Raw genomic sequence first — 27794 nt, 5'->3', positions numbered from 1 at the left:
GATCAGGCTGGGTTCGTCCCTCTGCGGGAACCGAGAGACAACACTACGAGAGTCCTTAACCTTATCCATACGGCCAGAACCTCTCGCCGCCCCCTTCTCCTGCTTTCTACGGATGCGGAGAAGGCCTTCGACAGGGTCAGTTGGTGGTTTATTATGTCCACTTTGCGTCATATTGGCCTGGGACCAGCTATGTTGTCTTGGATTTCCTCTGTCTACTCTTGCCCTTCTGCGGCCGTTAAGGTCAATGAAACTAGGTCAGACTTTTTTGACATAACAAATGGCACTCGGCAGGGCTGCCCCCTTTCTGCATTGATTTTTGTGCTCTCATTGGAATCTTTTCTCTGCACGATTCGGAGAGATCCAAATATTCCTGGCCTACTCAAGCCCCTCTGGGGCTCATAAGGTGGCTGCTTTTGCGGACAATTTGATATTCTTTTTAACTGACCCGCTTACCTCTTTGTCGGCCCTGGTAGAAGCTTTCTGTGTCTTCGGTTCATTGTCCTTTCAGATTAACTTTTCTAAATCTGCTGCTCTCAATATCACGACTCCAGATGCTGTGGTGAGCCAGCTTCATCCTATGTGCCCCTTTCGCTGGGCATCTGAGTCTATCTGTTATTTTGGGGTCCATATTATTCCCGACTCTGCTGTTTGCCTGCCAACTTTAAACCCCTTCTTCAGCGTACAAAAAGACTTATTGCTCTGGCATTCTCTTGCTCTTACATGGTTTGGACGGTGTTGTGCCCTCAAGATAACTTTGCTCCCCCGGATCCTCTATGTCCTCCAGGCCCTCCCCATTCAATTGCCTCCTCTCTTTTTCAAGAAACTACATGCTCTCTTTCGAGACTGTCTGGTCTTATCGGAAATCTCGTCTGCAATTTCAGCTTTTACATTTAAGCGCCTTGGTGGTGTGGGTCTCCTGGATGTCTGCGCTTATTACAGAGCAGTTCACCTGACGAGACTGGTGGACTGGCACTGTCATGCGGAGACAAAACTCTGGGTGGCTATGGAGTTGGAGGATTCGGGGGCACCACCAGAAGCTGGCCCTGGATTCTGTCGAAACTGCCTAGACCTTTGTTGGACCACCCTACTCTGGGCGGTACTTTGCTGGTGTCCTGTGAGACTTTCCGTAACTTCTCCCTCTCCCTGTTGCCCTCTCCTATGCTCCCCATCTTGGGAAACCCTGAGTTTTCTCCAAGTTTGGAGGACCCACAGTTCTGCCGCCTGGAGGCTTCAGGGCATTCACATTTTTTTTCTGGATGCGGATGGTAATCTTGCTCCTTCCGCTTTCTCGATGGCTGCGGATCCTTCGTTGGCCTTCTGGCATAGCCTGCAGCTCCGTACTTTTCTCCAAAAATGTTTTTGTTGTCCAGGGACCAGCCGTCATCTTACGCTCCTGGAAAATATCTGTCATAAGAGGGAGCCCATTAGACATTCTTTCCATTCTTTATTTTGCCTTGATCAATCCACAAGATGATTTTCAACCTTCCTTTCTCACTGGGAAGCCGATTTAGGTCTTCGCCTTACGGAATCACAGAAACTGAAGATCCTACATTTTGCACAGAAGTCTTCCATTGCATCCAGGGTTCAGGAAACTTATTATAAGATTTTGACCTGATGGTATAGGTTCCCTATTCACCGTATTTTCCCGCAGGTTTCGGATCTATGCTGGCGTAGTGGGCTTGAGCGTGGTAGGATGTTTAACCTCTTCTGCCCTTGCTCTATGATCCAACCTTTTTGGCAGATGGTAGCTGATACCATCAGGGGTCTGACGAATGTTGACATGGCCTGCGACTCCGCAGTATGCTTGCTGCACCTTGCTGATCACCCTATCAAAAAATAAGGTTTGCTTGATGATTCAGCTGTTGAATGCGGCCAAGGCTTGTATCCCTCTGTGTTGGAGGTCTGTGCATCCACCCATGAGGTCCCTTTTGGTTTTTTAAGGTCAATGAGCTGCGAGATATGGAGGACCTCACAGCCTCTCTGTATGACCTTAGGGAGGTGTTTAGAGATACTTGGAGACCTTGGCAATATTTTTTCTATACTGATGCTCATCTTTGGGCATCCCCTTGATTGGCTCGTGTGGGCCTGACGTGGCTGCTGTCCGGTTGGTTTGGGGTCTGTGTGTGTGGGCCCTTGGGTGGTAGGGCTGCTCTGTCTTGCCCCGTTCTCTTTTTATGACCCCCTTTTTTTGTTTCCGTCCTTTCCCTTCCCCTCTTTTTCTGTTTCTTAGACATCTTCTTTATGCAACTGCAATTTCCAATGTTAACTTCTAATTGACAGGAATATTTTGTATTTGAGTTTGTTCCCGGGGACCTTAACGGGGCTTCCTCTCCCCGACTCTGGAAACCGGGAAGGTCTGGATCTTATTATGACCTGTTCAATTGGATATTTGTCTGTGTACCATTACTTTTTTGTAGCGGTCCTCTATCTGTTCCTGCCTACTCTGTCCCATATAGCATTGATGTTAGGTCTTTTTGACCTGTATATTGCCATTTCTTTTGTAATCACTTTACGATGCTATGCTGTTCTATATTCCTCTGCCCATTATGCCTTAACTGTAAAATGCCATAAATAAAGGAATTACAAAAACTAACCGCTGACCGTGGAATATTTAGTAGCAAGGAAATTTCATGGATGGACTTATTGCACAGGTGGCAACCTATCACAGTATCACGCTTGAATTCACTGAGCTCCTAAGAGCTAAAATTACTCCTGAATGTTGTGCACATCTGAACCAAAGCTGCCGAAAGTGCTTGCTTGAAGTCATTGCTGCTAAAGGAAGTTTGACTAGCTATTAATGCCAAGTGTTCACTTACTTTTTCCTCCAACACTGAATGTTTAATGGGTGTGTTCAATAAAGGCACAAGAAGTTAGAATTGTTTGTGTTATCAGCATAAGCACATTGTGTTTGTCTATTGTTGTGACTTAGATGGTGATTAGATCACATTTTATGGCAAATTACTGCAGCAATCCAGTAGATTTTGAGGGGTTCACATACTTTCTTGTGTATATGTACAGTTGTGTTCAAAATAATAACAGTCAGACATCACTAACCTGATTAATCACTGTTTTTGGTAGAAATGATATTTCTACATGGCAAATAATTTACTAGCAGGTGTAGTAGTGTAATAGAAATCCAACAGTCATGACATGCATGCTGCTGATTCTGTGTAATTGAATCACTAATTGAAAGGGGCATGTTCAAAATAACAGCAGTGTGGAGTTCTATTAGTGAGGTCATTCATTCTTTGAAAAACAGGTGGCAATTATTGCCCTTATTTAAGGAAGGAAGGCAGCAAATGTACATGCTGGTTACAGTGCATTTCTCTCTGAAATTCTGAGGAAAATGGGTTGTTCCAGACATTGTTCAGAAGAACAGAGTACCTTGATTAAAAAGTTGATTGGAGAGGGGAAAACATAAAGAGAAGTGCAGAAAATGATAGGCTGCTCAGCTAAAATTATTGCAAATGCTTTAAAATGGCAACCAAAACCTGAAAGACGTGGAAGAAAGGGAAAAACTACCATTCAAATGGATAGAAGACTAACCAAAATGGCAAGGACTCAGCCAACAATCAGCTCCAGGGAAGATCAAAGAAGGTCTAAAGTTACATGTGAGTACTGTTACAATTAGAAGATGCCTATGTGAAGCCAAGCTATCTGCAAGAAGCCCCCGCAAAGTCCCACTGTTGAAAAAAAGACGTGCTGAAGAGGTTACAATTTGCCAAAGAGCACATTGACTGGCCTAAAAAGAAATGGCGCAACATTTTGTGGACTGATGAAAGTAAGATTGTTCTTTTTGGGTCTAGTGGCCGGAGACAGTTTGTTAGACGACCCCCAAACACTGAATTCAAGCCACAGTACACTGTGAAGACAGTGAAGCATGGTTGTGCAGGCATCATGATATGGGGATGTTTCTCATACTACGGTGTTGGGCCTATTTATCGCATACCAGGGATCATGGATCAGTTTGAATACATCAGAATACTTGAAGAGGTCATGCTGCCTTATGCTGAAGAGGAAATGCCCTTGAAATGGGTGTTCCAACAAGACAACAACCCCAAACACACCAGTAAACGTGCAACATCTTGGTTCAACAAGATTGACGTTATGGAGTGGCCAGCCCAATCCCCGGATCTTAATCCAATAGAAAACTTGTGGGGTGACATCAAAAATGCAGTTTCTGAGGCAAAACCAAGAAATAGAGAAGAACTGTGGAATGTAATCCAATCATCCTGGGCTGCAATACCTGTTCACAGGTGCCAGAAGTTGGTTGACTCCATACAACACAGATGTACAGCAGTTCTCAGAAACAGTGCTTATACAACTAAATATTAATTAAGTGATTCAAAGGAAAGCAAAATCTTCAAACATTTTTCAGTTTATATAGTGAATGTTTGAGTTTGTAAAGAAGAATACAAACACTGCTATTTTTTTGAACAGTCTAATATTCACTTTTCTTCAAATTGTTTAGAGGAACAACACAAATTTGATATATTTTTCTTCATGTTTTGATTTGGAATAGAATGTGTAGTGTTCCCAATGCATGTGTGTGTATGGAAATAAAAGCTATTAGAAGGATTTTGAGCTTTATTCACTTTTTTCAACACACTGCTATTATTTTGAACACAACTGTATATGTGTATATAATATAAATATATATAAAATATAATCTATACAGTGGGTATAAAGAAGAATCACCCTTCTTTAAAATATCACATTTTGTTGCTTTGCAGCCTGAAATGAAGACACACAATTTGTTCTAGCCAGCTGCATTTACTCCGTGTAACTTATAACATCCAAGTGAAAGATGTAACACCAACATGTCTGAAAAACAATTCAAAAACAGAATCACTGAGTTGGGGAAAAAAGATCACTTGTAAACTCAATCAGGTGTAGCTCATCACCACCTCAATGGCAGCCAAAGCCATTTGACTTTTAATTGTGATCAGCTTTGGTCATTTTCCTGGAGCATTTCAGTGCCTGGTAATGCAACTGAAGCAAACAATCAACTATGGGTGGCAAGGTACTGTCAAAAGATCTCTGGGATAAAGTTGTGAACAGGCACAAAGCAGGAGATGGATAAAAAAAATTCAAAGGGTTTATCAATGCCTAGAAGCACAGTGACGTCAATTATTTAGAAGTGGAAGGTATTTGGTACAAAACAGACCCTCCCTGGATCAGGTAGTCACTCCAGCCTGGATGAAAGCCAGCAGGAAACTGGTCATGGGCTACCAAGAGACCTACAGCAACACTGAAGCGGTTGCAGGAATTTATGAAATTGTTGTCACATGCACACAATGACCACTCTATCACAAATTCTTCACAAATGTGGCTTGTATGGGTGGGTTGCAAAAAAAAAAAAAAAGAAGCCACTTCTCACATGCAGTCATGAGTAAGCTTTGCCAGAACACACCTTGAAGATTTTGAGGCCACATGAAAAAAAGTGTTATGGTGACCTCAATGCACTGTTTAATTGGGCAGCTATGTGGCAAATGAGGTTTAATGTTGATAAATGTAAGGTTATGCACTTGGGGGCTAAGAATATGCATGCATCATACATACTAGTGGGAGTACAACTGGGGGAATCAATGGTGGAGAAGGATCTGAGACTTCTGGTAGAGCAGTTACATAAGGGTGCACTGTGGGCATTCTTAGCAAAGTGTTTGCCAATTGCCCGAAGGTAGTGACATATAACCCATAGTCTATTACTATACATCCTGTGTGAGGTACTGTACTCCAAGAATTAGAATTTACAGGCAAGTCAAAATTCTATTTTTTTTTGTAACCCGGCATACAATCCTTTTTTTGGAATCCATTGAGACACACAGGAAATCTTAAACCCTTGGGTTATACTGGGCCCACAGGAGGACTGGATTCTGACAAAAAAAAACAAACTAAGGTTAGCCAAAGATAATCCCTCCTATTATCAGCATGCTTCAATTTGGAAGCAAAACAGTACCAACAGCATAATCAGAATGCTGGGTATACAAATCCTATCTCTTTCTCTCATTGAGGGATATGGGAAGTTTTTACTCTTCAGGATGTAAAAAAGAAGTCCAAATAAGGCATAGGGAACACTAAAACTACTGTTTGGCAGTGCTACATGTGAGACCTACTGTACAAAGGTTGTAATTAGGAGTAAAACTGCAAAGGCCTCAGAAACAGGATAGATAGGGCATAAACCTGACCATTAATAGTGCTGAAAGCCAAATTGTGGTCCACACCCAGCTGCAAGGCAATGATTGCTCCCACAGAGACTCCTGTTCTGGGAGAAATGAGATTCACAAGTGAAGTATTCTTTCCAGACTAGAGACCAAATGACAGGGCCTCAAACTGATAGTTTAGGGGCCCACAGTAAATAATAGGAATGGCTGATGCATTGGAAAGATGGGGACATGCAGGTTTCTTTAGTGTCCACAAAAGCCAGAAAGTTTTCCTGTTGTAGAGAGGAGATGACAGATTTGGTGGATTGTATTCTGAACTTTTGAACCTGAAAGAAAACATTCAGAACTTTGAGATCCAAAATGGAGTAAATGTCCTCTTTTAGGTGTGGGGACAATTAACAGGTTGGAGTGAAATACCTAAACTTGTTTTGTTACACTAAGATAATGACACTTTGATTCAGAAAGCCTGGAGGGGCTTGATGGATATCTGCTAGTCTGTGCGGTGACATAGGAAGATTCGAGCTCAGAACCCCATTTTGCAGCCCTGGGACACCACCTTCTGCACCAAAGCATCTGGGATGCAACTTCAATCAAACAGCACCAGAACCTAAAGCCATTGTTACAGACAAAATGTGTTGCTGACATCACTTCCGATGCTGAACTTCTGGTGTACTTGTGCCAGTATATGTCAGGCACCTTTTGAATGTGAGTGCACTGTGTATCTTATTTTTTATAAATATTGATAGTTTTTACACAATGAGTTTTCTTTCTATTATCTGATCCTTTGTATGGTATGATTTTGGTTAGTGGTGCGGAGAGGAGGAATAATGGAGACTGGCATGTTTTAACAAACCAAGAGCGCTTCCCGACCTTTTTATGGTAAAGGTCCAACCTATCTGATGAATTATGTCAGTCTGAAGGGTGTGAGCATGGGAGGCCCTTTTCTATGTACATATCACCATTTTCAAGTGGAGCACTTAAAAAATACCAGTTTTGATATGAACACATTTGCAAATCTGCTATCTGGAGTGGATGCTTTTTACCCCACTGGGAGCATGGAGAGAATCTTCATTTTAAGCACTGTACTTTGTAGCACATGATATTTTGCACAGTCATATTTTTGCGCAATATTAAATAGTTTACGTTTAGAATATTCATATTACATAGACAATTTTCTGCATGTTATGCTTTATTTGAGTTTTGTGTAATTTTATTTTATTCAGTAAAGGTGTATTATGTTGATATCAATATAATAGTAGCACTGCCAACCACCAATAATCATTTGAGATGCAAGCTGTACAAAAATCCACAAAGGTCAATAAAAATCTTTTCACTCTGGAAATCCGGGTGCCCTTCATGCTGTGGAAGGCTTGTCTGAGGATTCAGCAGACTTTGAGTGCCTGGTCTTGTACATGGATTGAGAGGTCAAGGGAATGGAGAAAGGTAAGGGTTGTCTTTTTATCAGAGGGAGGAGACTTTGCAGTCTGTTTGGTTCCTTCTGGCGAAGAAGATGGCTACTATTGCCACCAGTAGCAGTAAGTGTTTGTTCCAAGAGATATTTGAAGGCCATGCAGAAATACTTCTTGTGCAAGGGTTTCTATGGTCCAGTCCTTTAGCCATATACCTGTATATCAACACAAGATACATGTGAGAAATGAGATGGGAGGATTTTAGCAAACTATCATCACTGAATTTTAAAGCTACAGCTATCGAAACCACATGTACTATAATCAGCTGTAGTATTGGTTAGATTTTTTTTTTGCAAGGGATTTTGACCAGACATGGTTTGAAAAAAAGCAGTCACAGCTGGAATTGGGTAAAGAACAGGAACTGCCTGCTTGAACAGAGCACCAGAAAGGGCTTCCAACCGCTTTAAGACAGATATTATCATTTACTGGAGTATTAAGCACCTTGTTAAGGAGGGACACAGTTGGATCGATTGACAGGAGGTTTTTGTACAGAAGTGGTCTACTCCCATAAAGTGGATACAAGGCTAACTAGAAAAGCTACAATTTCTGGGGAAATTGTGTGAAGTGTTCTTGCCTCCACCAGTAGTCTGTGAGAATCAAGAGACCTACATTTTGATGCATAGTATGTCTCTGAAATATTAAAAATGAAGGCACAGTCGCACTTTAGAAATTGCCCTTCAAATTTGAGGTGGCTAGAGTAGAGTTTCAATGAATGTCAATGGGCGGCATGAGTTGCAAACAAATGGTCATATTGTGAAAACTATCAGGGCTATGTCTTAGCCCTGGACATTTTTAGTGGCAGCAGGGATAGCTGAACGTTTGGATATAAGATTTGTGTAGGTGGGCTTGAAAATGAGGGAGTGATGGCAGTTTAGAAATCATGTCCTGATTTTTCATCTCACACTCTAGCTTTTGTCAGCTTCCGCTCTAGTTTTGAATATTCCGCCATTCATTCCTATGGGACCAATTTCACCACAAAAACGGCGATATTTCGTGAACCATTCGGCGAAACGTTCCACAAAGTAATAGCACACCAATCGGGAACAATCTGCACATTTCGGTATATTACTGTCTATGTAGTGCAAAAACTGTGGGAGGAGTTAGGGTGGTAAATTTGGCTATAATAATAAGAATATATGTGAGATAACAATAAGTGGTCTTGCCACGCAAGAACACTTAATTATAAGGGGGAAGCAAACAACTCAAGGAAAAGTGAGTGCAAAGGAAAAGGTGTTTTGGCCTTAACTGACCCAAGACTGGAAACAGTACTGGTAGAAGCAACAGGCTAATCCTCTAAGTTCACAATGCAGCACACTGCATCAGTAAGAGCTGAAGGTCTCATTTAATTTGGGAGTAACTGCTGCACACTGCAATTCCTCAGGGGCAAGCTCATCAGTCAAGGACTTGAACAACTCAGAATTAGTCTCTGTGGCTGATGGCTCAGAAGCTGCTAAGCCCACTGGCAAAGAAGTGACCTATGCAAATGAAGTAGCTCCCAATCCCTGGCTGGACCAGCCTACTCACTGAGTCTACAGATACAGGATAAGCACCATAGCAATGCCAGCAGCTTTGAACTCAGAATGGGCTCTGCAGCTTTATTACTAAAAAGGAGTATGGGAAGCACCCAGTGCCCAAAAGGTCACTTCTAGGCCCTTCCTGTAATGTCCAGTTCAGTGAGGTTCAGATGTCAGATTAAGGGTGACCCTTTTGGATAGCTGTAATTGGAATAAAATCTCTAGCAGCTATGTAGAGAAGACTCTTGACTCAAGAAGAAAAAAAAAAAAAAAAAGAATTGATAGCAAAAACAGCTGATCTTTATCATAGCAGAACTGAAGTTCATACATCTGTCACTCGTCTAGAACATTAGCAAAAACTGAAGCATGCTGTATGCTGGTAGTGGTTATCCTGGAGACTGGCCTACAATTTTCTTTTTTTTGCCATTAACCAGTCCTCCTGTAGGGGTGGCAGTATAATCCTAAGGTTAAAGGTTTTTGTGTTGCTCAGTGGATGAGGGAGAAAGGAAGGTTTCTTTAATTCATATATTGCAAGTGCTTTCTTCTCCCTGGTCAATAAATGATTTGGTGGTGAAGCCAGGATCAAGACGGCAGGCCCAGAGCCTGCATATTTATTAAGAGGCTGGCAAGGACACCTCATATATTTCACAAGTTCACTTTAAGTAGTACCTCCAATCTGGCTATAGCAGAACCTGATGACAGACTTCATTGTATTTTATATTCTGGTATGTTAACTTTTTAGATAGGCATTAATGTGATCTTTACATTTACAACAGTGGAATGTAAATCAAATTTTTTTTGAAACGGCCAAATACGTTCATAGGAAAGACCGTGTTTAATTGGATAAATTGGCTTGACGTCAAACGAAAATGGTTTTGGTCCAAAATAATTAGTTACTGCTTTCTCACGTAGGGTAGATAGACAGTGCTAAATATTTCAGCTCTAGTGAATGTAAGTACAGGAAGAGAATAAAAGTCAGTATAATGTTCCCAGGTCTATTTAGTCAGCAGCATATAATGGGGTAAGATGAAGAATCACTTTCCGATTCAGCTGTTAAAATGATAGTATGGGAAGGGTGCCTGGCTAGGTTTGTGTCAGATGAACAGTATTTACTGGTATACATAGGTAAAAATCTGTAAAACACAAGGTGAAATGTTTGTGCAGTCATCTTTCGGACACTACAATCCATTCATATTCAAGCACACAGAGGGGTCTTTTCTATTTTCCTGTTAATTTAAAGCCCAACTCCAGGAATATATTTAAAAAAATAAAAAATGAAACCTTACAGTGGGCCCTTCCTCCACAAGGCAGCCAACAAGTCAAATGCTCATTACGGCTAAGGGTGCACAGTGCAGGCTCTATCACTTATCTGTGTCAACTGTTTGTTGGTGAAGCCACAGCTCATTATATAAAGCTATTACCCTGTATTGACTGTACATTGAGGAGGCTAGAGTGCAACCACAGCTGGTGCAAGCTTACAGAAGAGGCTGTGGAAGACCTATGACTGCGCTAGAGGGACCCTGTTGGAGCCAGGTCTAAGGTAAGTAATTACCACCTTTCTGCCCACCACTGGACATAATGGGCATTAAACCCTTGCAATGCACATTTATCATTATTCAGATTAATAAGAATAGGATAGAGATAAATAAAATGCAACCTAGAAATTAGTATATGATTTTACATTCTGACCATAGATACACTTTAAAACTTCACTGCACCCTTGGCCACTTTGCTTTTAGAGCAATTTTTTCATTTTGCACCCACATTAAATTTGTATTTTTGGCTGTAAAACTCAAAACATAATGTTCTGTGGGTATTTTATGAAAGCAGAGGCCCTCTAAAATAAAAATAAAAAAAAAGTTGGCATTTGCACAGGAGTGTTCTGGATCAGCTGTGTACCTGTCCTGGCAGCTCTGAACTGGAAGTGCTCAGAGCTAAGTGCTTCCAGTTCACACTACTGAACAGATTGTCCTTGATCTCTTCCTGCTCATCATCCTAACAGTACCTGCTGTGGGTCTGGGAGGAGCAGCCGCAATACACTAGTCAAGTAAAACTGATCGGTTGGCTCCGCAGCCACCTAGATCACTTTTTTTATATTAAATCCCAGTGCCCTCTGACAAAAAATAAAACAAGCTCAGAGCTGCTATTGCTGTCATGAGCTTGTCTTTACCTGTTCACTCTTTGAACATACCACATACATCCAACAAGGCAAACTAGTTTAAAAGCCATTGAAAAAAATACACCTCAATGCCCCCATTAAAATCACTTAAATAGCCATTTAATCAAATATTTTACTAACAACCTCTATTTTCATACCTCCTGCTTTTTTGTTATGGAATTTGCACAATGTTTATACACTCACCAGCCACTTTATTAGGTACACCTTGCTAGTACTGGGTTGGACCCCCTTTTGTCTTCACAACTGCCTTAATTATTCGTGGCATGGATTCAACAAGGTGTTGGAAACATTCCTCAGAGATTTTGGTCCATATTGACATAGTTTGCTTTTCTATCATCTCAAACCAATCCGCCCATTCTTCTCTGACAAGGCATTTTCGCTCACACAGCTGCTGCTCACTGGATATTTTCTATTTTTTGGACCATTCTCTGTAAACACTAGAGATGGTTGTGCATGAAAATCCCAGTAGATTAGCAGTTTTTGAAATACTCAGACTAGCCCGTCTGGTGCCAACAACCATGCCACGTTCAAAACGCCTTCCCCCCCCCCCATTTTGATGCTCGGTTTGAACTTCAGCAAGTTGTCTTCACCACATCTAGATGCCTACATGCATTGAATTGCTGCCATGCAATTAGCTGATTAGGAATTTGTGTTACCAAGCAATTGAACAAGTGTACCTAATAATATGACAGGTAAGTGTATATGACTGTGCAGTCTAATAGGCACTAGAGTGTGCCCACTCTTTGCAGTTTACTCCTGCAGACCTGATCTGATGCATCGCTTTTTTTTTTTTTCCTTTGCAGCACAAGTCAGTATGAGGACACTTTCGCTACGTGGTGTGACTGGTACTCATGTATGAAAGTTCAGAACACTTCAGTGGAAGAGCAAAAGTACATTTTCACTAAGACGCTTACTTTACACTTCTATAATTCTAAACATACACTTTGTGCACACTCCATATGGCGGATTGCATTTATTTATTATTAAGTTGTGATTTGTCAGCCCATTTTGTAATTAAAGGGTTCACACGTGTAGATTGTATTGTTATAAATGTAGAGATGCGCACCAAATGTATATTTAGATTGCTATAAGGTTATTACCGTATTTTTCGCCGTATAAGACGCACTTTTTCTTCCCCAAAACTGGGGGGGGAAATGTCAGTGCGTCCTATGGAGCGAATATGGAGCGGCCGGTCCAGTATTTCCACCGCGGCCGTGTCAGAATACCGGGCCGGCCGCTCAGCTCTGCAGCGGGACCTTACCTGTTCCTCTATCCAGCGGCGTGCTGTCTTCCCGGCTTCTATAGTGTGGGCACTGGGCATGACAGCCGGGTGCCAAGTGCGCATGCGCAAGAAGCGGTGCTTTTTGTGAATGGTAAGGCGGTACCTGGGACACATGACAGATCCCAGAAGCCGCCGGACCAATCACAAAGCGCAAGTGCTTCTCGCTCATGCGCACTGGGCACCCGGCTGTCATGCCGAGCGCCATTACAGAAGCCGGGAAGACAGCGCGCGGCTGGATCGAGGAACAGGTAAGATCAAACAAAAACTATGCGGAAGTAAGAGCGGGTACCTGTCAAATTCAGGTACCCGCTCCCCACCTCCCCAAAGGTCAGCAGTCATCTGTACTGTCCGCAGTCTCTGGTCATCCCTGTGCTGTCCGCAGTCTCTGGTCATCTCCTGTGCTGTCCGCAGTCTCTGGTCATCCCTGTGCTGTCCGCAGTCTCTGGTCATCCCTGTGCTGTCCGCAGTCTCTGGTCATCCCTGTGCTGTCCGCAGTCTCTGGTCATCTCCTGTACTGTGTCTGCAGTCCATTAGTTCAGAATTTTTTTTTCCTGTTTTCTGCCTCTAAAACCTAGGTGCGTCTTATGGTCAGGTGCGTCTTATACGGCGAAAAATACGGTATTTGACTTTTTTGGGAGCAACATTCTTTTTGGTTTTTGTTTCACTAAGCGCAAATCATTTTTTCATAGACTTCTAAAATTATTTTTGAATATATTTATTTTGAGCATATTTGTTAGATTTTTCTAATTGTGGAGGGTCAAATCAACACCTGTTTTTGACTGTAGCTACGAGAAAATTCAAAGAAGCAGGATAGAACATTTTCTTGAACAAATTAATTTTTAACAGTGATTTTGTACCAGAGGGTCCATTCGCTCCAAAATGGAATGTTAAAAGCAAAAGGTACTTTGAAACAACATCCGTCACGTCATTGAATGAACGGATTATTTGATTTTTGAATATTCATACGAACATTCAAACAAAAATTCTTTATAGCCAGCTTAAATCAAAAATCCTATTTTCCTATTGTACAGTGCAGGAAGCAGTGTAATACCCTACACCCAAAACCGACATCAGAAAAACGCTGAACTTAAATGTGAGAACAGAAGCGCAGGTTGCAGCCTTTCAAACCTGAGAAACAGATGCCCAAGGCACATGGAGACCTTTCCCGGAGAAGTCAGGAAGCACAAAACAGGAACCAGGTTCCTAAAGGATACAGTAGTTGAGAGGGAAACTCTCACAGTGCACACTATATGGAGATTTCCCTAGGATTTTTCGGAGCAGGACATAAAGAAGGAAAAATATCCTGATTAAGATAGAAGGCAGAGACCACTTTGGGCAGGAAGGGACTTACAACTTTTTCCATTTACAACACTTAAAAGGGCTCCTTAAAAGAGAAGGCTGCTAATTCAGAGAAACGCCTCTTACAGATGTGATAGCAACAAGAAAAGCCACCTTATGTATAAGGTCAGACAAAGGAATATACCAAATAGGTTTGAAATGTGGCTTCTGTAGAGACATGAGAATCATATTGAGAATACAGGACAGGAGAGATGTGAGCTGTGCCCAGAGAACAGAAGCTACGAGTGAGAGGCCAGAGGAGTTTGAAACAGAATGGCCAATGAGCTATTCGTCCCCTTGATGATACTCAAGGCCAGATGTTGGTCCAGATCAGATTGCAGAAAAGAGAGAATATGTCCCTTGGAGTACTTTCTAGGATGAATGCAAAAAAGTCTTCCAGGTGCAATGGTAGAATTTAACATCCTAGCCTTTGAGAGGGTAAGAGGGACAGAATCCGACAGGCACTTGTCCCCCAGGCCCATGGTTTCAACAACCATGCCATTAAAGCCAAAAATTGAGAAACCAGATGGAACTTTGGTCCTTGGAACATGAGGTCAAGACAAAATGGAAGGTCCCATGGAGTACCTACCAGGTGTCTGGGTACCACCTCCTCCTGTTTCAACTGTTTGCAATTATGATCACCATAATACCCTCCATCTCGATCCTGCAATGGTGAGAGAGAATCTGGAAGGGCAGAAAAGCATAGATCATACTGAAATGGTCTCATGGCATCACCAGAGCATCTACTGCAAATGCAGAGGGTCACTGGACCTGGTGACAAAGCTGTCCAGTTTGTTACTGAATCTGGACACCAGTAGATCCATATCTGACATTTCCAATTTGTGGCAAAGAAAAGGATTAGAAATACCTCTGAAGGGGCACATTCACCCGGGTCCACAAACTCACTGATAAAATCTGCCGTTCAATTTTCCCCTCCTAGGGTGTTTATAGTGAACAGGGCCAGAACATGAAGTTCTGCCCAAGAGAGGATCAAGACTTCTTCTTGTAGCGGCACGTAACTCCTGGTGCCTCCTTGATGACTTAGGTTACCATTGCAATAACTGTGGCAATGTCCAACTGGATTCTTATCGGTGTACCTTGTAGAAAAGGAATCCACTGTTCAAGAACAAACTGAACCGCCTGCATTGGTTTCCAGAATGTTGATGGGAAGGCAAGCTTCTTCTGACCCCTGCACCGAGAATTTGTCCAGGACTGCATACCCACCCAACAGACCGGCATCCATTGCAAGAACCTTCCATGACTGTAGAGGAAAGGGATTCCCTGATTCCAGCACTGGGTTGGAAAGCCACCATGCCAAGAATAGTATGGCCTCAGAGGTCAGATGCATGGGGCAAACCAAGAACCAAGTCTGTTTGTCCCACGCTGTCAGAATATTGAGTTGTAATGGTCTGGAGTAAAAATGGGCATAAAGCCTTTAAGGGGGCAGCCAAAAAATCCAGTACCCCTATGATTGTTCCGAGCATAGAGGGACCTGGCTTTAAAGCAAGGGACACCAGTTTGTCTCAAAGACAGGTAAATGCTGGGCAGTCTTCTAAGGCCCAGATACTCTGGTCTGTAATATGGGTACAGTGATGGCTTCCTCAGACTGAGGATCCACCAGAGGCTCTGCAGTTTGTAGAGTGCAAAAATCCAGTTTGTAGCCCTTGGAAATGACACTTTGGACCCACCTGTCCAAGAATTTTTGAGACCAGAAGGACAACAGACATCCAAGAAGTGGGAGTTCTCAATCACTTGTATTGGTTGGCTCTGATGGCCATGTTTTCTTACAAAAGTAACTGCTTTGGAAGACTGAAAGGATGAAAATAACCTTTTCTAACCTCCGGCATTGAGGCCATACTAGTAGAGGTTCAAGCCTTTTTTCAGGGGGAGGAGAGTACTCTTACGCCTGTGCTTTGTTTTATGTACCTATCCAAGGATGTAGCAAACAGGTGTTAACTTACAAAAGGCAATTGCTCAGGGTGTTTCTTGCATGGGAGCTCAGCATTTAGGACAGATAATTCTGCGCATACTGATAGAGAGGAGACTCATCCTGGAAAGTGTGTCCACCAATGTATTTATGCAGCATCAAGTCCTAGGTAAAAGGTTCAATTTACTCAGAAAAGAGACATCTGTATGGATGGAGCTAGGGTCACAGACCATGTGTTTAGTCCAGACAGCAATGGTCCAACAGACTGCCCCTCTTGTATATGCCATCTTCATACTGTCTCTGATCTGACATATTAACTTCTCTTAACCTGCCCTTATGCACTCCTTCATATCCATCCTCCCACTGTGTGTGTGATGGGGTTACACTACTACTTGTAACCCCATCCCTGATCCCTCTGTGTATGACCTATACTTGTAATGTATCTAGTGCATCATTACCAAGCTTTAGGTCTTAACCCTGGAAACTACAGGCCAGTCAGTCTAAGATCAGTAGTATTGTAAACTATTGAACGGGATGATAAGGGATTATATCCAAGAGTTTACTAATAATGATGCTGTTTTCCTCAGCAATCAGCATGGCTTTATGAAAGGTCGTTCTTGCCAAACCAACCTGTTAACATTTTATGAGGAAGTGAGCTGCCATCTAGATAAAGGAAGGCCGGCTGATGTACCTGGATTTTGCTAAAGCATTTGATACAGTTCCCCATAAACGCTTAAATTTACAAACGGTAGGAATGGCCCAGAAGTTTGCAATTCGATAGAAAACTGGTTACAGGGGCACGTCCAAAGGGTGGCGATTAATAGCAATTATTCAGACTGGTCTGGAGTAGTAAGTGGGGTACCCCAGGGCTCCGTCCTGGGACAAGTTCTTTTTAATTTTTTCATAAATGATATAAAGGTTGGTTTAAATAGCTAAATCTAAGTGCTGATGATACAAAGCTAAGTAGGACAATAATGGCACAGCAGGATATAGAAACCTTACAAGAAGACCTCAATAAAATGAAGGGGTGAACAGATACATGGCAAATGAGGTTTAATGTTGAAAAATGTAGTGCACGTAGGGGCTAAAATATGAATGCAAGTTACATGCTAGGGGGAGAAACTCTGGGGGAATCCAGGATGGAGAAAGTTCCGGGGGTCATAGTAGACAGACTCAGCAATGGCTTGCAATGCCAAGCTGCAGCAAGCAAAACTAACTGAATATTAGCATGCATAAAAAAGGGAATTTACTCCAGAGATAAAATTAATTCTACCACTGTATAAAACTCTGGTTCAACTGCATCTGGAGTATGCCGCCCAGTTCTAGTCACCAGTCCTCAGAAAAGATGTGCAAGAGATGGACTGAGTCTATAGAAGGGCAACAAAAGGTAACAAGGGGTCTGGACCTCAGTTACAAGGAAAGGCTACACACATTAAACTTATTTTATAAGAGACATATGATAGCGATATACAAATACCTCAATGGTGGTTCTACCATAAGGAATGAACTATTCTGTCTCCGGGAGTACAAGGAAATACGGAGCCACTCAATGAAATTGGAGAAGCAATTTTGCCTTAACTGTGTAGGGGGGTTTTCACTGTCAGGGTGGCAAGAATGTGGAACTCACTTCCACAAATCGGTGGTGTCAGCAGGAAGTATTGATAGCTTCAAAAACCTCTTAGATGGGCATCTTAGCTAACACAATTTACAGCGATATAAGATATGAGTTTTTGACATGAGCACACACACCCACACAGGTTGAACTGGATGGACTATTGTCTTTATTCAGCCTTACTATGTAACCCTCCCAATACTGGCATGTTTCTTAATTTCTAAAAAATTGTGGCAAAAAATATCTACTTACCAAAAAGGGGTACTTCCAGGAGGTTTTGTACTATCCGGGCATTTTAATTTGCCATGTTTTATAAAAGAAAGGGAAATATTTATTTTACACTTATTTTGGTGGTATTTAGTTACCACTGGGATTTTTTTTACTGTTGGAAAAAACAAAACATTAAAAAATAAAAAAACACTAATTTAGTTTCAGTTTCATGACCGTAATTATCAATCTATTACAGTGCTGAAAACTGAAAAACAGCTGGGACAGGAAGGGGGTGTAACATGCTGGTCATCAAGTGGTTAACAAGACCAGGAATGAGGAGATATTGCTGGCCTGAAGTCTGAATACAAAGAGAAAGGGGCAGGGTGACATGCAAGCACAGTAAGTCCTATTAGGAAACTAGGTGGCACAGTTAACCCTAGGGACCACGCAGGCGCAGGAGCTATCAAATCGCACAGGCGCACTAGAAACCACCAGGAGACCCTGCACAGGTGAAAAAGTGCCCCACAGGGCAAGAAACAGGAAACCATAACACTAAAAAAAAAAGCAATCCTGGTCAATGTAGTGACCAGGCAATTGGTTGGTGGCTCCCCTGAACACCCAGAGGGCATCCAGGGTCTGAATGTTTTGGAGGATTCCATCCTTACTCACCATCCATGTCATAGAAATACTGGGGGTTTAACACCTCCTGGCCATTTGTCAGGGTCCAGTCCTCCGAGGCTCTGTCAAGGAGTCAAATGATCCAAAAGCTACATGAAAAGCTGTAGTGGATATGGTGCTGTCAATTAATAGAAGAAACATCCAGAAAGAAAAAGTAAACACCATGGGAGAAGGTAATCTTTACTCAGTATAGAGATCTATCACCTAAGGACACTAGCAAAAAACTGGGACTTGTTAAAAGTTAGGGAGGTTATGTAAGAAAAGGCCGAGTAGATTTTTTTTGCCAGTGGCCAATCACCTGAGAATAGCTGCAAAGAGACCAGAAGCAATGATCTAAAGAAACCTGCGTCCTATGCTGTATGATCAGCAAAGGTTATTTTAATGCATATCAAAATAAACATCAAAGAAAACCCATAGGAAGGTACAGGCCTATAAAGTAAAAATGCTAGAAAGACTTGCCTTAAAGTGTTAGTAAACCCAGGACCTGCAACCACTATATCTGGTCTCCCACAGTACACACAACATGGAAGCCCAATTATTTTAGTAAATATAAACTGCTAAATACCTTTTCTCACCAGAAGTTAGAGCAGTCTTGTGACTTCTATCTGTGTCCAGCCCACCACTAGCTAAAGCTTGTAGGAGTTTTCTTTCTGCTCTAGGAGGATGCAAAACCCCTGACCTCTGTCTGACCAGTGCTGATTGGCACTGTGCTGATCACATGCACTCTCCCAAGAAAAAAAAAACCTCTCTAGCAATACACACCAAACTGAGCATCTGCAAAATGTATAGTTCAGTATGTCTTATCAGGAAATAATAAGTGGGAGCTTGAAAAAGGGAAGGAACAGAGAAGACAGGATCAAAAGAAGATTAACCCCTTAGGTTCCACAGGGAGTATAGCAAGCATGCTTTACCGCATATACAGTGGGGCAAAAAAGTATTTAGTCAGCCACCAATTGTGCAAGTTCTCCCACTGAAAAGATGAGAGAGGCCTGTAATTGGCATCATAGGTAGACCTCAACTATGAGAGACAAAATGAGAAAAAAAATCCAGACAATCACATTGGCTGATTTGGAAAGAATTTATTTGCAAATTATGGTGGAAAATAAGTATTTGGTCACCTACAAACAAGCAAGATTTCTGGCTCTCACAGACCTGTACCTTCTTCTTTAAGAGGCTCCTCTGTCCTGCACTCATTACCTGTATCAATGGCACCTGTTTGAGGTTGTGGACAGGTGTCTTTTATGTTTGATAACAAGTTCAAACAGTCACACTCCAAACTCCACAATGGTGAAGACCAAAGAGCTGTCGAAGGACACCAGAAACAAAATTGTAGACCTGCACCAGGCTGGGAAGACTGAATCTGCAATAGGCAAGCAGCTTGGTGTGAACAAATCAACTGTGGGAGCAATAATTAGAAAATGGAAGACATACAAGACCACTGATAATCTCCCTCGATCTGGGGCTCCATGCAAGATCTCACTCCGTGGGGTAAAAATGATCACAAGAACGGTGAGCAAAAATCCCAGGACCACACGGGGGGACCTAGTGAATGACCTGCAGAGAGCTGGGACCAACGTAACAAAGCCTACCATCAGTAACACACTACGCCGCCAGGGACACAGATCCTGCAGTGCCAGACGTGTCCCCCTGCTTAAGCCAGTACATGTCCAGGCCCGTCTGAAGTTTGCTAGAGAGCATTTGGATGATCCAGAAGAGGACTGGGAAAATGTCATATGGTCAGATGAAACCAAAATAGAACTGTTTGGTAGAAACACAACTCATCGTGTTTGGAGGAGAGAGAATGCTGAGTTGCATCCAAAGAACACCATACCTACTGTGAAGCATGGGGGTGGCAACATCATGCTTTGGGTCTGTTTCTCCGCAAAGGGACCAGGACGACTGATCCATGTACAGGACAGAATGAATGGGGCCATGTATCGTGAGATTTTGAGTGCAAACCTCCTTCCATCAGCAAGGGCATTGAAGATGAAACGTGGCTGGGTCTTCCAACATGACTATGATCCCAAACATACCGCCCGGGCAACGTAGGAGTGGCTTCGTAAGAAGCATTTCAAGGTCCTGGAGTGGCCTAGCCAGTCTCCAGATCTCAACCCCATAGAAAACCTTTGGAGGGAGTTGAAAGTCCGTGTTGCCCAGCGACAGCCCCAAAACATCACTGCTCTAGAGGAGATCTGCATGGAGGAATGGGCCAACATACCAGCAACAGTGTGTGCCAACCTTGTGAAGACTTACAGGAAACATTTGACCTCTGTCATTGCCAACAAAGGATATATAACAAAGTATTGAGATGAACTTTTGATATTGACCAAATACTTATTTTCCACCATAATTTGCAAATAAATTCTTTCCGAATCAGCCAATGTGATTGTCTAGATTTTTTTTCTCATTTTGTCTCTCATAGTTGAGGTCCACCTATGATGCCAATTACAGGCCTCTCTCATCTTAAGTGGGAGAACTTGCACAATTGGTGGCTGACTAAATACTTTTTTTTCCCCACTGTACAGACTGATTTTACTGTTGTGGGTTTAGTAACACTTTAAATTTTGCATTTATCTGAACATTTTGGTAATTCAAAATTCTCATAATCTTTGTGGATACGCATATTCACAAATATCACAATACTCTGTTTTATTCATGTTTAATATTGTTTTCATTTAAATTTTTCAAACAATTTCCAGTTTAGAAAACAATACATTGACCACATAGTTCCTTTTTTCATTTTATACAGTTATACAAATATTCTAAATACAATGCTGTGTTCAGGATGATGGCAAATAAGATTTAACTGTACATAAGGAAAGAAAAAAAATATTTTAAGCATATTTAGAAACCATAGAAATGTCTATACAAAACAAGCAAAATGGAATAAATCTTATATTTAAAGTATTGCAACAGTCCCACAGTTTTATAACAAAAAATGTCTTTGCACAGTTCCTCACAATGCCCCAATTAACAGCTAAAGCAAGACAGCAATATATTTTTTCCTTTTTTGATATTTTTTTTTTAAAGTGACGGTCAGAAATGCTACACAGAAATACAATTTGCACACTCTGATCAAAGTAACAAAAAGATGTTGTACAAGTGGAGCAGAACATGGAGGACATACACCGCTTGACTGTATAAAATCCCATTGCACATTATTTTACTCAGTTGTTTCAAAAGTAAAAAAGGTCTATTTACAAAATATTTTGCACTTAAACTTAGAAACTATATGGGTGCTCTAGAATTGAACCGAGGTCTGATACTGATGTATCAAGAGAGGCGAGCATTATGCTGATCAGATTTCAGTGCCCCTTCCTAAGCTGTGTGCTTGGAAGTAACCAAAGCCTGTAGTAAGAAATGCATTTACACACTGATTCCTCTAGCTACTTCAAACACCTTGAGTATAAAAATGTATGTTACAAAGTTAAAACAAAGGAAAAAGTACTTTGTACATTGTATAAAGATAGCAATACATAGGTTAACCCCCAGCGTGGATGGAAATGAGTGTTACCTTGAATTATAGTCATTAAACAAATCATAAAAATCATGAAACAATGAAAAAACAGCACCATGCACAATAGTCTGTAGTGTGATAAACACATAGGCGATATAGCACCGGTCACCTCCTGGCACAATCTAAAACTGGTCGAGGAGTTGACGTAGATATGGAGCCTTGCAGAGCTCCCGACTCACTCTGGAAAGCTTGAAAAGTACTGGGCAGTTGAGGGACACACACTGAATCTGTTGATCCCTGCAGCCTGTGCAATTCTTGCATAACTAGAATATGGATAAGAAAGACAGTTACCAGCATGTTTGTGCAACACATCATATGCTTACAAAGAATGGAAATTCAATTTTCCACCTGTGTGTGAGCTGCTTTAAAAGGGTATCTAATAACAAAACCAATTATATACTCTTAGATTGTAAGCTCTTATGAGCAGGGCCCTCTGTTTCCTCTTGTATCAAATTGTATTGTAACTGTAATGTCTACTCTCATTTTGTAAAGCGCTGTGCAAACTGTTGGCGCTATATAAATCCTGTATAATAATAATAATAATAATATATTGCAGTTTACCAGACTTGGTGGCTGCATTTGTTTTCCTTTTTCATATTCATTTTTCTTACAATCCTGCCAGTAACACAACTCTAGTCCTAGGGTGACAACTCTCACTCACCGTACCGTATCTATACTAATTTGTGTTGGGACGGGGGGGCAGTGGTGTGTGTGATGTGAAGGGGCAGAGATAGGTGCTGTGGGGGGGGGGGGGGGGATGATGCGAAAGGAGCATAGGACAGTACTGTGGGGGATGATGCGCAAACCTAGAACCTTTCATTTAATGGAACAATATGCAAGACCTTTTGACAAAACAGTTGCACCAGAGAAGCAAAGGAGTCTGCAAACCGCTGAAGAGACTTTGGCAGGTTTATAAACAGGCGGAGAGGAGGAAGTGATTGAATTTCTAGCTTGTAGCTCCTTGATACCAGGTTCTGGAACCAAGCATCCAAAATGTCCTGGATCCAGGACACACATCCCCTACTGTTGGCGTGCGCTTATTGTGAGGACAATTTGATTGTGAGTTTAAAGGATTTGGGAGTCCAAGACTTGTGGTAGAACAAAGTCCCAGGTTTGAGAACTTTTGTTAGCCTCTGAAGTGGATGGTTTTCCAGACTGAGGTTCAGTTTTTTGGGTTTTTTTTCCCCTGGTGATATCCTTGAGAAAGTTGTCAGGGAATGCATCAAAAGAGGCATTCCCTATTAAAGGATATATGCAGTAATGGTTTCTTGCACTGATACTCCACAGAATAACATTTGAGCCAAGAGGTCCTCCATATGTGCCCCGATTGGAGACCCATTTTAGATATTAGGCATACAATAACTGCTAACCTAATAATGCAGTAGTGTAAGGTCATAGAATGAGTTCCAGTTATTGAAGCATTACAAAATCTGTTCAGATATATCCAGTTTCCATAGACATCCTTGGACCAGACCCCCAAGTTCTTGCAGATGGACAAGGCTGCAGTGGCACGTAACCAGGCAGAGCCCATGAGGGAGAATAAGGCTTTGGAAAGGGCTTCTAGCTATTTATCTACAAGACCTTTTAACACTGGGAGGTCCATCACAAGAACAGTCAAGAATCTTGTTAAGACAGGAAATAACTGGATCCACTACAGGGACATAGCAATTTTAAAATAACCCTTCTTTAATATGATATTGGGAAAAGCAAACCCCTGGGGGGCGTTTTAACAGGTCAGGGACTTCTAAAAGAACCGAGGCTGGTAACTTTAGAGACTGCTGACACAGGCTGCTTCAGATCTAAATGTGAAGACTATGTCTATAAGGACTGAATCCTTAAAGTGGAACTTCACCCCTCTGCATTATGGCAACAAAAATCTTTTAAGTGTAGTTCCCCCAAATATTTACCTGAGCCCTATCTCAATCAAGAGCTGTCACTGAGAGCAGAGTTGCTCTCTCTCTCTCTCTCTCCTCGCTGGACTCCGTGAGAGTTGCAGGAGCCCTTGGCTCCTGCTGCTGTCAATCAAAAATAGGGACGAGTGATCAGGAGACGGGGCCAAGCCGCACTGTGTCAACAGAAGCACACAGTGCTGCTTGGGATCGAACCCGCACGAGTGCCCCCATAACAAGCAACTTGCTATGGGGGCACTCAGAAGTCAGGAGAAGCCAGTAGCACCGGTGGGGGACCCCAAAACAGGAGCATCAAGGTTGCTCTGTGCAAACTACTGCACAGAGCAGGTAAGTATAACATGTTTATATATATATTTCATTTATTTATTTCACTTTAAGATTAACAACATTATTGCATCATTGACATTCAGCTTGTAACCACATTGAATAAACGTTGGGGCTCTGTAGCTGGAATGGAAGCCATGGAGGTGCTCAATTCACCTCTTGGGCTGAATACAGCAACCCACAAAACATTTAAAAAAGTGCTGTGATGAATACTAGCTTCTGTAGCCCTGTTTCAAAATAGCAGGTAAAAGCAATATTAAATCCAAAAACAATATTACATTGAATCTTACCAATTCTTAGACAAGTGGCTGCATTTATTCTCTTTTTTACCCTTATTTTCATTTGGTGATCCAGTACTTTTACAGACCAAGCTGTCCAGATAGCAGTTGGATGGTTGAGACAAACCATTTACCACTGACATGAGTTCTTTCAATTGTCAGCTTTTATTCATTTATATAAAATGTATCTCAAAAGGAAAAGGCTTTAGTTGTAACTGCTAATAAAGTGTTAGCTGCAATTTATTAGACTAGCAGATTTAGATCAACTTGACTAATACCACCCTCTCTTTACAGACTGACAATGCTGTTGTCCAAAAGGGTGTCTGCTTTACTACTTCATTCACTGTGCAGTACAGGCACCCAGAGACAGAAGTGTGTTACTAACTGGATCACCAGGTGAAGTAAAGGTATAAAAGCCTAAAAAAAAGAAAACTTCTGCGGCCACCGCATCCAAGAATTGGTAAACTGCAATATATAACATTTTTGTTTTTCTGTTTAATACTGCTTTAACCACTTGCCCTCCAGAGGATTTACCCCCCCCCCCCCCCTCCTAACTAGGCCATTTTTTGCAATACGGCGCTGCGTTACTTTAAATGACAATTGAGCGGTCATGCGACAGTGTACCCAAATGAAATTGAAGTCCTTTTTTCCCTACAAATAGAGGTTTCTTTCAGTGGTATTTATCGCCTCTGTGTTTTTTATTTTAAGCACTATAAAACAAAAAGACTGCCAATTTTGAAGAAAAAAAAAAACAATATTTGACTTTTAAAAATCAAATTTCGTCATAAATTTAGGCCAAAATGTATTCGGCTACATGTCTTTGCTTAAAAAAATAAATAAATCCCAATATGTTAAACGAATTGGTTCATGTGAATGTTATAGCGTTTACAAATGGCAGTATATATACTGGAATCTTTTTTTTGTACTAGTACTGGCAGCGATCAGCGACTTGTAGCAGGCATGTTGACACTGTGGGAAACTGACTTGGTGTCACTGACAGCCTCAGTGACATCAATACAGCGATCAGTGCTAATAAAAAGCACTGACACTGTACTAATGGCACTGGGAAGGAAGGGGTTAACATGTGGGGCAATCAAAGGGTTAACTATGTGCTGTTTTACAATAGGCTGTATGTGTGCTTTACACTGTAAGCACACTGCTTTGTATGGCTCTGCAGGAGCTGACAGGGGAGAGATCTGTGTTGTTAATGCATAGGTCTCTCCCCCTTTTGGAGATACTCGATCACCGGGTGCTGGCAAGGAATCACCAGCAAGGACCGCGCGCGCCACCTACCCGGTACTGGCGCGTGTATATGCGTGATTTTTGGACACCCCTGCCGACCTGCAGCAGTATTTCTAGGTTTAATGTTTAAAATCTGACATTCAAAATATGAAACTCATTCACAAATACCCTAAAGAAAGCTTTAGAATAATTAAATTGTGTTTAAAAACCTAATATTTAGAGGATGAGTCAAAAAATGTAAGCGGTTCCCAAAGTGCATAAAATTAAAATACTAATATCTTAAGGAAAGTAATATCCACACAATATCCCTCAATTGGATGTCCCCTTAAAAGTTATCATATACACATCCAGCACCTGTCAGCATCACCCTCCAGTCTTTATGATCTCAATGGTGGGGGACTGCCTTGGGAAATGGCATCTTGTGGAACAAGAGTGACACTCAAGAACTTTGAAGACCAGTAAATGTAATATTACTGTGTTATCTGCGTAATGTCATGATATGACAGTTTAGAAATGCTATAAATAAAAAGATTAAAATAGAAATTGAAAGACATGTGTCTACTCACCTTTACCAGTTGATCTTGCCTATACTCCAGCTCTCTAATTTCTTGATTAAGAATCACTGCTACATGTTGAGGTTGACTTCTGCATTTACTGCAGATTCCATGTTGTGTTAGCTCATCGCAGACAGGACAATGCAGAGTAGTGAAATACTGAGAGATTGTGCCTTTCCTTGCGTCCAGCTCATTCCGTGCTGTTGAACAAGCTTTCTGAATCTGCCAGTGCAGAAAAAAAACAAAAACATCGTATATATGCATAACATGGGACTAGCAATTGCATTTTGGACAGACAATACACATCATAACGATTTTATCTTGTCAACCGTAATAATCTCAGTTGACCAGTCTATGAGATATGTAATACAGACTACACATACCTGTAAAAAGAAACAGCATATGTAGGATTTCCTTACAAGTCAATATCACATTTAAAATTCTCCTTCTCATCATCATCAGTTTAAACTCGCTATTATAATCAAACTCAACATGAATACATACATAACAACTAAATATACATTTCAATAAACCTGGTCATGACAGAAATATGTAGGCCGACCTCCCATAAAGGCTAGCGGATAGGCTCTCATGCTGATCTTCTGGGTATGATATTTTCTGAGTCATTGCCTTAGAAAAGATATGCAGCAAGAGAAGTCTGAACACCAGGTCTGCATATGTGTTTTCGGTTCAATGACAAATGTTACTGGAGTGGACCACTGATTCACAGAAATTGCTGGGTCAAAAGCTTTGCAGAAAGCATTGCAGAGTGACCCAGAACTAGAAGAGAGGGTAGCCTGTGTCCTGTAATCCAAGATATGGAATTTACAGGTAAGTCAAAATTCCTTTTTAATTGTACAGTACAGGACAAACAGCCTGGGAAGTCCCAAGCAATGGATGAGAAGGACTGGTAACAACTAGGCAAATTGTGCCAACAGACCCAACAGCAACAAGGGTCAACCCAGAATTAGAGTGCCACTGCAAGAACCTTGCGGGCAAAAGCTGCACCCACAGAAGACCACCGACCTGGTGGAGGGGGCACTAAAAATCTAAATACTTTTGCCCTTTACAGTGTAAGTTCTAGCAATGAGCTGTCTTATCCATTGACTGATGGTGGACTTTGAAGCAGGACATCCTTTGTGACCCTCCTTCCCCTAAGATGTGGGCTTCAACAGCCATGCCACTAAAGCTAGTGATTGAGAAGCAGGATGGAATATAGGGCCCTGAGACAGCAGGCCTGGTATTTCTGGAAAGAGACTATGCGTCATCTCCTTGTAAGCTGAATATGTCTGTGCACCTGGTTCCTCTATGCCAGTTTAGAACAATGAGAACCACCAGCTTCTTCTCTGGCTCTATTTTGTAAGCAGACAGGGTACAATTCTGACTGGAAAAAAAGATCTGATTAGCCTGAACTAAAATCAGGGGTTATCAAGACATCCAATGCCAGTGTTAGAAGATCCTTGGTCCTGCCCAAAAACAGGTAATTTGAAGCATCTGAATTGTCCTGTGGACATTTTCAGATAACTAGATTGAAGTGGACTCCTTTGGGAGGTGGTCGTCCAGATAACCTGTGACATGGATGTGCAGAGTTTGAAG

General features: G+C 41.7%; 1 protein-coding gene and 1 long non-coding RNA gene across 4 annotated transcripts in view; both read right to left on the bottom strand.

Annotated features, from left to right (window-relative positions):
• Positions 1–7335: 7335 nt before the first annotated feature.
• Positions 7336–18494, bottom strand: LOC149470288 (uncharacterized). Its single transcript, XR_016309178.1, has 2 exons — positions 18365–18494; positions 7336–7788 (listed from the first exon to the last, which is right to left on the bottom strand). It is a non-coding gene; the product is annotated as an uncharacterized LOC149470288 (long non-coding RNA).
• A 2522-nt stretch (positions 18495–21016) lies between these two features.
• Positions 21017–27794, bottom strand: part of REV3L (REV3 like, DNA directed polymerase zeta catalytic subunit) — a 262767-nt gene continuing 255989 nt past the window's right edge. For all 3 annotated transcript variants that reach the window (XM_089664511.1, XM_089664520.1, XM_089664519.1), the window contains 2 exons: positions 26211–26420; positions 21017–22153 (listed from right to left, as the gene is read on the bottom strand). In XM_089664511.1, coding sequence (XP_089520637.1) covers positions 22013–22153; positions 26211–26420 — 351 coding nt within the window. In that variant the 3' untranslated portion in view covers positions 21017–22012. The remainder of the gene's footprint in view (positions 22154–26210; positions 26421–27794) is intronic.

Source organism: Staurois parvus, unplaced genomic scaffold (assembly GCF_062004578.1).
Source record: "Staurois parvus isolate SC_StPar_1 unplaced genomic scaffold, SC_StPar_1.0 ptg000048l, whole genome shotgun sequence".
NCBI classification, from domain to species: domain Eukaryota; kingdom Metazoa; phylum Chordata; class Amphibia; order Anura; family Ranidae; genus Staurois; species Staurois parvus.
Note: the sequence above shows the minus strand (reverse complement) of the source record. Positions and strands in the feature narration are given on the sequence as shown.